This window comes from Pezoporus flaviventris, unplaced genomic scaffold (assembly GCF_033815535.1).
Source record: "Pezoporus flaviventris isolate CSIRO_AGI_PZ_B2104156 unplaced genomic scaffold, CSIRO_AGI_Pfla_v1 ptg000002l, whole genome shotgun sequence".
Lineage (NCBI taxonomy): Eukaryota > Metazoa > Chordata > Aves > Psittaciformes > Psittacidae > Pezoporus > Pezoporus flaviventris.
Window position 1 is genome coordinate 82,141,976 of NW_026892550.1, and position 10,241 is coordinate 82,152,216.

Below are 10,241 nucleotides of genomic sequence, written 5' to 3' on the forward strand. Positions count from 1 at the left end.
TAAGGTTGGCGTTCATGGCAACGCAAGCATAAATCAAATTACACTGTTTGTGTAATCGGTGTCTAAAGTCATACGTGTTAAACCTGCTGTATCATGGGAGCCAGGAGATCTTAAGCCTAGCCAGAAAGCAAACAAACACTTTCATTTCCATGGAGGTGAAATGAATCTTTTGCTTTACACAGGTCTGGAAGGGCCTCAGATGAATTCAGTGTCAAGATTTCTGTCCCATGCCACAGGAAAAGAGGGAGCCCCTGGAACACAGCCCATCAGGCAGCAAGAAAAAGGACCAGATTTCTAGAAAACTTTACAATCTGTGGGAAAAGATCAGCCTTGTTCGGACTGGAGAAGAGAAGTCTCAGGAAAGACCTTGGAGCAGCCTTCCACTACCTAAAGGGGGACTACAGGAAAGTTGCAGAGAGGCTTTTTACAAGCACATGTAGTGACAGGACAAGGGGAATGTTTTTAAACTGAAAGATGGCAGATTTAGATTAGACATTAGGAATTCTTTGCCATAAGAGTAGTGAGACACTGGCACAGGTTACCCTCCGTTCCTGGCAGTGCTCGAGGCCAAGTTGGACAGGCCTTTGAGCAACCTGGTCTAGTGGAAGGTGTTCCTGCCCATGGCAGGGGGTTGGAACTGGATGATTTTTAAGGTCCCTTCCAACACAAACCATTCTATGATTCTATGAAAAAACACCACAAGGCTTGGATTTGCATAGAAAAGACTGTGCAAAGGCAGGGCAGCAGCTGGCAGGGGTAAAAAGTTGCAATGAAGAGGCTTCATATGGGCACTGTGGGCAGAGTAAGTTTTAACCATCTGAAATTGAGACCAGGCTACATTCTGGGACACCTTTGTATCCCTGAGGCCTGCACCACACAGTTGCCCTCACAAAACCAAGCCCTCAAACTTCGGTTTTGTGAATAAGTTAGATAAACCCGGTGAAATTGCTTTGTGGAGCGCCTAAGCCTTTCGGTCGCTCCTGCCCAGATCCCTCCTCATCAGTGTCTCTTCACACCTCTCTCACCGCGGGGCTGCTCGCCCCCCTTTCTCCTCTTTCCTCTGCCATGTCAAGCCCCACCGCCTTAGCCCCGTTTCCAACACTAATTCTGCCACACGCGCCATCTACAGCTCCTCTCACAGCTCTCCCCAAGCCTCCAACCCGAACTGCGGACGTCACGGCGTGCACCTGCCCTTTCCTCTGCCGCGCTCTGTCCTCTGCCGCGGCCCCCCGCCAAGCTCCGCCCGCCCCAGTACCGCCCCGCCGCTCCCCGCGCCTCGCTGGGAGCTGTAGTCCGGGAACTACGAGCCCCGGCGTGCCCCGCCACCGGCCCCGGCGCCGGGTGGAGCGGCGCAGGATGGCGCTGCGCGGCTGCCTGCGGGCCGGGCTCGGGCTGGGGCTGGGGCTGGGGCTGGGGCTGGGGCTGGGGCTGCTGCGCGCTGCGGGTCCTCGGGGTCCGCCCGCTCGCGGGCGCTGCGCCGGGGGCCGGGTGAGCCGCGGCGCCGGGAGCGGTAGGCCGGGCCCGACGGCCGCGTCCTTGTTGTGGGCCAGGAAGGGCGCCGCGGGCTGGGGCCGGGTGCAGGGAGGGGGAGAGGAGAGGAGAGGAGAGGAGAGGAGAGGAGAGAGAGGGGAGGGGAGGGGAGGGGAGAGGAGAGGAGGACTACCTGCGTTAGGTGACCGTCCCCTCCGCTCGCCTTGCAGCCGCCGGCCTTTGGGTTCCTGTTCGACGTGGACGGGGTGCTGGTGCGGGGCAGCCAGGTGGTGCCCGCCGCCCGTCTGGCCTTCCAGAGGCTGGCGGACAGCAGCGGGCGGCTCCGGGTACCCGTCGTCTTCCTGACCAACGCCGGCAACTGCCTGAGATCGGCCAGGGCCCAAGAGCTGTCCCATGCGCTGGGGCTGCAGGTAACGACAGCGGGCCGGGGGGCGAGGGGGCTCCTCCTGCAGGTCAAAGGGACCTCACGGCGCTGGGAAGCGGCTTCTTCATCGCTCCCCCGTTCGACTGTCCCGGCCTTGGAGGGGAGCACCGGGAGGAGGAGGGAGTTCCCCAGGAGGGATGAAGGGTTAGGAGTGGCGGCACCACCGAGCGACCAGCCTGTCTTGGTCCGAGGGGTGGAGGGAGGCCGGTAGCAGCACGGGGAGGGGAAGCGACCCGACCGCAGTAAAAGGGAGGAAATCTTTCCAGCAGATCCTCCATCACCCTCTCCTCCCTCCTGCAGGTGTCCCCGGAGCAGGTGATCCTGTCCCATAGCCCTCTGCGCCTTTTCAGCCAGTTCCACCACAAGTGCATGCTGGTGGCTGGACAGGGGCCCGTGGAGGAGAACGCCCAGGAGTATCCTTTGCTGTTCATGCCTTAGGGTGCCCTGTGTGTCCTGCTGCTGCTTCCATCCTGGCCCTGGTACTTGCTCCATCAGCTTTTAGAAGCACAGGGAGACAGAGGAGTCACAGTCTTATGGGAGGCACCCTCAAGGAGAGGCCTGAATGCAGGCAGTAACTGTTGATCTCCATCTTGGTCACCTCCTACGTGTCCTTGGTCAGTGTTTTGCTTCTCACACTGATGACCTGTCCTGATTGCTGTTCCTGTTGGTGGGGTGTCACTGTAAGGACTTTATCAGCTTTGGGTCTCGCTGACTTTTGAGATAAAATTGTGCTCCTCCCATTCGTTCATAGCGAAGTGCATTAGAGATGGCTCCCAACTCTCCCACAGCTACGGCTTTCCCCCAGGAATCTGGCAAGTACTTGAAGGAACTCAAATATCTTTACAATCAGTGTGTCAATCCCAGATGCATACTGCCTGGCTGAGGCTAGGGCACAGCAACTCTGACTAACCTTGTATCTTCGAGGAGGTCAGAACTGCCTGTATGGTTTGTGATATCTCAGCCTGTGCACACAGAGTCACACCCTGTCCTTAACATTTAACTTCCTTTGGTGCAAAACCTTGGCCTGTCTCAGTTTCCCAAGGACAATAGGGTGAGCTGAGGGTGAGGAGTTCTGCAAGTAAATGGAACGCATCTCTCACTTGTGTAGTTTCATCAGCATAGACCATTTTCTTTTCCCCAGCTGAGCTGACCAGAGCTTCAGAGATTCTGCTTCTAGCCAAGAAGCCTGACCGGTCCCCTGCACCGCACCAATATGAGAACCCTGGCCTTAAAAAGCTCCCAAAACACATCCACCTCTGCTCTTTGTCTAATTTCAGGGATGGCTGATCACAAACTAAATCACCCCAGTCTGGGTGTTTTTGTAACCTTTAGGGCCACCTGTAGGTTGACGCACAGCATACAGTTTGACTGAAGGCCACAAGGTTATGCTTTACCAGGTTAAATAACTCCTCTATTACTAGGACTTGTATTCCTTAATCCTGTAAATGCTTTTGCCATTAACTTAAAAATCTCAGTCACTTAAGAAGAACCCAAAACCTCAACAAAACCCCAAAACCACTCTCCACAACTTTCCTTAATGGTCTGAAATAGGCTGGGGTTCAAGCATGTGGTCACCATAGAGGCACTCAGGAAGGCATATCCCCTGTTAGACATGGTGGATCAGAGCCGGAGGCCAAAAGAGCTGGTAATTTCTTGGCGCATCAATAGAGACGGTGGTCTGCTGTGGCGGTGCTCACAGTGTATAGCATGGGGTGGAGAAGCTGCAAAGGCTCAGAGTGACTGGTTGCTAGTGACTTACTTAAGCAAGAGGCTAAGACTTAATGCTGAGCAGCCAGCATCTCTCTGCTCTTTCAAGCATTGGCTCCTGCAGGAAGGGCAGTGACTTTCCCCTCTCCTTTCTTATGCCATACTTGTCTTTCATTCCTATTCCTTGCAGCAAGTTTGGTTTGGTTGGCATCTCCAGCTCTAGGACAGGAATGCAAAATCTGTGAAATCCAATCTGGTGGGGGGGTGGTGAAAGTCTTTCTTTGGGATTCCAGGTGGCCTTGTCCTTCCTCTTTATGTGGCTGCCTTGGCAGGTTCAAAGGAAGCATTTATAGTTTGTTTTGGAGATGGCATTAGGTTTTGCATTACTAACCTACCCTTGTTCTTTTTTTTCCTGGCAGCCTCCTCCAACCACTGGCTTCCCCACTATAGAAGGTAAGCAATAGCCTTTGTTTACATATGAACAGCAAGCAGAAATAATAGCAAGGCAAAGCCAGCTGGGATGGGAGCTGACGATGTGCTGTCAGTTCATATGTATCCACAGGCAGCTTATTCAGAGGATAGAGTCAGGAGGCAGCATCACTGCCCTTGTGCAGCATGAAGCACAAGCTTGATAAGAGCAAAACCAGCTTTTCCCTGTGCCACGCTCCAGTATCTGGGACCAGTGGTGCATATGGTGCAGTAACATACAGACTGGAGCTCTAGCACCAGACATGTTCCAGTGGTAGCTGTATTAGCCAGGGCATCCCAGCAAAGGAGTGGTTTTGCTAGCAGGTGGCTTTGGTAGCGGGTCCTATACATGGGTGCTGTGAGTTTTCAAGCATCTCTTGAAATCTTCTAGGGGTGATTCTGTTTGGTGAGCCAGTGAGGTGGGAGACAAGCCTGCAACTTATTACTGATGTACTCCTGAGCAATGGCAACCCTGATTCAGAGCTTCAAGATATACCATACCCCCATCTGCCTGTCCTTGCCTGCAACATGGACCTCTTGTGGATGGCTGAAGCCAAGATGCCCAGGTGAAAAGCATTTGTTTTTGCCTATTTCATACATCTCTCCTGCAGATGATCTTACTACATTTTTTAGCATTTGACTGGTTTAGAGTTTGACTGTATGGCATTATTAGCAGCAGAGATATGAAAACTGCATGAGAAAGAGTTAAGCTTTCAAGAAGCAAAATCCAGGCCACTGCATGTGGAGGTGTGTGTGTGTAGATAACATGACCAGCTTAGGCAGTAGCCTGGCTACAGCAGCTGGTCCTCCTTACTGAGGACTGTTCGCTACTCCAGTGGTGTGACTGGAGATACTGATGACCTCCTTTCTGGAGCAGGATTGGACATGGCACTTTCCTTCTCTGCTTAGAGAACATCTACAAGAAAGTGACAGGCCGGGAACTGAAGTATGAGGCCTTGATTGGCAAGCCCAGCACAGTCACCTACCGCTATGCTGCATACTTGATACAAGAGCAGGCAGAGAAGCAGGGCTGGAAGGTTCCCATCCGACGCCTCTATGCAGTTGGGTAAGAGACTGTTTTCCCTGCTGTTTTCCTTAGGGAGGTGCTTACTGACCCCTCAAATGTTTTTTATACCAAAATGCCTACGGTGCCTCTGGAGAGTCACATCCTGGAACAGAGGCTTGATAGATTTTTGTACTCTACACTTTTAATAACTTGAAGAGCCCTGTCAGCCTAGCAGAGCTGTTTACTATAGGGTGCAGAGTGCATGTGGCATGACTGGATTTCAGAAAAAGTTAAGAGACCAGATGCAGAATCTTTAGCCATAGTTAAACCAAACACTTCGGGATCATAGGAAATATATTACAGTAATGGCTGAAACTGCTATGGGTGCTTTGGACATGTCTTTTCCCCTTTGAAAGATGTTTACGAAGCAGGTGGCCTTCACCACAGCTGGAAAGGCCACACCAGTAGGTGGACTCCCTAGCCCAGTCTGGGTGATTCTCTTGACGTTACCAAATATCTTGCGACCCTTCCTCCTTTGGCGCTGCCTTAATCCTAGTCTGCCAGAGCCTGAAACTGATGCATGGGCTAGTTTCTCATTTCTGTTTCACACTGTGACCTTATCCAGGGATAATCCTATGTCTGATGTCTATGGGGCAAACCTCTACAACAACTACCTCAAGTCAGCTCACCAGAACCTGGTCCAAGCTGGAGTGAAGAGGAGCCTGCAGATAGCCAGTCCCCAAACTGAGGATCACCTCAGGCTGAGGAAGGACTGCAACAATTCAGTGGAGAGTTGTGAGTCGATTCTGGTCTGCACTGGGGTCTACCGCCACAGCGCCGATGTCCCTACTAAAACGAAAGAGTGCACGATGGAGTCAGTGTTCCATGGCCATCGGGACTTCTGCTTTGACCCTAGCCTGGTGGAGGCATCTCACATAGTGCAGGATGTGAATGATGCTGTGCAGCTTGCTTTCAAGAAAGAGAACTGGAGCTAGGGTTAAGACAGGTGTGACTGAAGATCTGGTGTCAGGGATTTTATGTACTGAAAAGGGAAGAAGGGAGGAATGGGGAGAGACCTGGGGTGATCTTCTAATCTAGGCAATATGAAAGAAAACTCCCTGCCTCAGCACTAGAAGCCCCTTGCTTTTATTGATAACTTATCTGCAATCCTGCCAGGTGCCAGCAGGCTTTCAACTGTGAACATACATTGCTGCCATCAGTAATTGAGCCATAATGGAAACAGGGTATAAGAAGGTGGCTTGTCCCAGTAATCCCAGTTTTGTTCAGCCATCAGAGTTCTTTCTTTACCACCCTTTGTGCATGAAGATCAGGCAAGCCCACCCTCCTCACAATGTGTTTGAGGATGAAGCTTTTCCCTGTGCGAGGAGCCACCACCGGCCAATGCACCCTTCGTACAATGTACTATTCGTCTAGTTTGTGATGTGAGCACACCAGAAGCTGTGTTTTGGCACTGTGCCAAGAGAAGGCTTTAAGTCTTACTATTCTCCTTGTGAAGAATAAGTGCCTGTGGACTTTAACAAATTCTGTTTACTTGGGGATTTGCCACTGCATCACTGTCAGTCGGAAACAAAGTCCCATTTTGCAGTCCACTGGCAGATAGGGAGAGGCACAGCCCCTCAAAGGAAGCTGCAGTAGCCAGAGCAACTTGCTGCAGTGCTGAGGGAAAAGTTACATTGTTCCTTCCCCCCTATTTAGCATTCTGTGAACACTTCTGCCTTTTCACATCCCACTAGGGAGCCAGCAGCCTGCTCTCAATAGAAGAGGAAACCACCACGGAGTCTGAATTTCCAGAAGTATCTTTGCCCAGAACTCAGTGCTGCAGCAAGAGGCTGTTTCAGCACCCATCCTGACCCAAACTTTGCAAGGAACATCCCCCTTCTCCAGCTGGCACAGCACCCAAAGAGGGGCTCCTATTTGGAACAAGGGCCAACCATGAAGAGTCACAGCCCACCTTTGCTCCATTCTTACACACAAGGATTGAGGAAGAGATCATCATACCAGGATGGTACCTAAGCTCTGAATTCCCAGTCTTCATCTTTAAGAATAAATGTCTCCGTCCTTCATTTCCTTTCTTCCTCTCTTCTCTCATGTGGTTTGCAGCTCAGGGATACCCCATACAGTCTGATCCCTGTTTCCTCCTCTTCCTTTAACATGCAGGTAGAGTCCCCCTAACATAAATTAGCAGCTGGGACTTGCCTGCCTAGGAGCATTTTCATATCATGCACTGTCTGCTGCTTCTGTTCTTCTAGTTCAGGCTATGCAGAGAAAGATCAAGACCTGTGTGTCCTTAGACAGTCCAAAGAAACTAAGCAAGGATTGCTTGAAAAAACTCCACGTTTTGGAGTTGGCTCAGCAATATTGCTCAGCAAGGAGTGTCTTAATTCCAGAGGAGCATTGTGATTTTAGAAGCATAAATCAGTCTGTGTATATGATGGAAAGCCTTTGGAGGCAACACAACTGAGGTGGTGTTCCTGGTTATACTCTCCTCACACCACACAGAGATCAGAAATAAGTCTTTGCCTCCTCTTCCCTCCTTCCTGCTTTACCAGGCACCTCCAGACACATGGTACAAACAAGATGTTTGAGCTGTTCTTAATTCAGATCTCAGCATCCATGCACACTGACATTTTGTTTCAGTAGCTCTCTGTCCCCTTGATACTGATGTGCCTCCCTAGGAAGCTCACACTGCAGGGGATCTGTTCTTACGTTATGCCAGGCTTTGCATATGGAGGGAACTGAATGTTCTGTCAGTGACCCAGGTAAAGAGGTCCTTCTCAGTGGCTTTTTTCTCTATACCTTATTTTCTGAATAGGAGCAGAAAAAAACCTCTCTGGGTGAGTTTCCCTCCTGTGAAATCTATTGTAGGAAGCAGTCTCTTTCTCTCTTAGTACTGGCTGGGTTCTTGTTGGTCTTATCAGGATACAAATTGCTTGGCTGCTTCTAAAAACAGCTGTAATGTGAGGAACACAATCTTAGTTTTGAATCCTCTGCCTTTCTCTGGAAAGAAAAAGAAATTACCATTTCATCTGCTTGCACAAGACAAGGGCTTATCTCCAGTTTCCAGAAGAGTAAGTATAGGGAAGGATTTTACTTATAACATAGGGGAAATCCTTTAGCTTTCAGCATATCACAGTCAAAATTGTGCTGTGGACCCAGTGTGCAAGACCCTAAACTGGAAATCAAACCCCCATTTATTCATAAACTATGTCCAGTGCCCCTCAGCCTTACTTTTCAGTGGTGCCATCCAGCACAGAAAGAGGAACGTTCACCTTCCTTGCAGTATTTGCTAACTTTCGTGGGATTAATGAATGGTCTAGACCATGGAAATGGTCTTCTAGGCCATGATTACGTAGACCTCAGAGAGCTGGTTGCTGGCAGTAGCTGCTAGCCACACCTTCAATTTAGGAGGTACTTACCTGCAAAAATACTAATACCTGTCCATCTGTGTATGCAGAGCTCCTTCTTTTTACTTATTGAGACTCTGGTGCCAGTTACTGAAAAACAGGGTGCTGCTGAACCAGTGTTTCTTGAGGGGCGTAGTGCTGCCAAATCAGCTATCCCAAATGGAGTGAGGTGCACTAGCTGCTTCTTCAGTGATGGCAGTAGCTTTGTAGAAGGAACATGCAGAAGAATTGTGAGAAATCACAAGGAGTTTGTAATTTCATATCAGCATACGCACCACATCTCAGCCAGAAATGAGGTAGGTTGCAAAAAGAAGGAGATAGTACCTCCTTCAAAAAAGGAAGAGGTTTGCATTTGCACAGAGAGTGAGCCAGGCATCTCTGTCTTTGGAATGGCAGTGGAGGTGAACTGACTGATGATGTGAATATGCTTCAGATTCCAAATCTGCTTTTAGCTCCAGATTTTTTTCACCATGTTAGTGTGGAAACAGTGCTCTGGGAGTCTTAAAAATGTGTAGGAGGAACTTCAGTGATACAGAATTTAAGAAACGCTTTGCTTGTAAGTTGAAATTGGACAGAAGGGAGGAGGAGGAGAAATCTAGAAGAATCATGTACCCTTCCCCCAGTTCTTACCAAGTAAGGTTGCATAAAAGGCTCTGCTGTTCATCTATGCACTACTAAATCAGATGGGCTGCCCTTGGTCTGAGCAACATTGAGACCTTTCCCCTCTCCTCCTGCTCAGCTCCTTGGAGCAGTGCATTTCTTCCAAGTCACTGCCTAGGAATTGCTTGGACACTGTGAATGGAGTAGGAAATTGGTTCTCTGGCTGCTGTTGGTACTGACTGGATTGTGGAAGAATTCTATAAACAAAGTGCTTGCCAGGTCTCCTCTGTTCTGCAAGTTTTGTGCTAGAGTGCTGTGCAGGCTTCTAGGTTACTTGTGGTTCATTTATGGACATCTGTAGTTGCTAGATTTCAGTGAAGTCCTTTTTCCTGGGATTGCAGCTTTCTGGAATTAGCTTCAAGTGTGGCTGCAACATAACATTTCCTTTGTCTCATGTGTTGCACAGAAGTGGTGTTTCTGAAGCTGTATTTCCCTCATTTGAAGCAAGCACACTTATGTGCAGATTATGGGACCAAGCAGGAGAAGGGTCTTCACTTGCTGACCCAATATCTTAGTATTCATATGGTTCACTGCCCTATACAACAAACGTGGTGAAGACCTGATCCTAACAACCCTATCTTCCATGGATGGATATGTTAGTCAAGCCTAAAGGGAATATGCAGTGAGGTAAGGCAACTGAGAATAGCAGGAAAGAACCAGAGGAGGGATAGACCTTGTTTTGGATCTGAAGCGGGGAGCTTTTATGTCATGCAGTATCATGGTGGCCAGAGAGGTCAATTCCTTTATTCCAGAGGACACATGCAACTACTAGTCTGGCATTCAGGGAGTCATATAACACTACTGTCCCCTTTCTTCCAGTCTTACTGATGGTGTGTCTTTTTCCCTCTAATAAATGGGTAATGTTTTGGATTATATCACACACACTGTAGCAGAGTGATTACATATCATACAGAGAAATCGCAAGCTGTGATTATTTTAGATGTCATATTAATTTTAACCTAGTTCCAGGGTTGCTCTTTTGATCTAGTATATATATATATATATATATAATAATAAAAGATGCTTTCTTTGAAATAAATTTTAACTTGCTGTGTGAACA

General features: G+C 49.2%; 1 protein-coding gene across 1 annotated transcript; it reads left to right on the top strand.

Annotated features, from left to right (window-relative positions):
- The first annotated feature begins 1,356 nt into the window (after positions 1 to 1,356).
- On the top strand, positions 1,357 to 10,241 carry HDHD5 (haloacid dehalogenase like hydrolase domain containing 5). Its single transcript, XM_061445182.1, has 8 exons — positions 1,357 to 1,488; positions 1,701 to 1,901; positions 2,216 to 2,328; positions 3,467 to 3,560; positions 4,042 to 4,075; positions 4,482 to 4,656; positions 4,968 to 5,156; positions 5,722 to 10,241. Exons 1-8 carry the CDS (start codon positions 1,357 to 1,359, stop codon positions 6,089 to 6,091), a joined length of 1,308 nt encoding a protein of 435 aa, XP_061301166.1. The 3' UTR covers positions 6,092 to 10,241.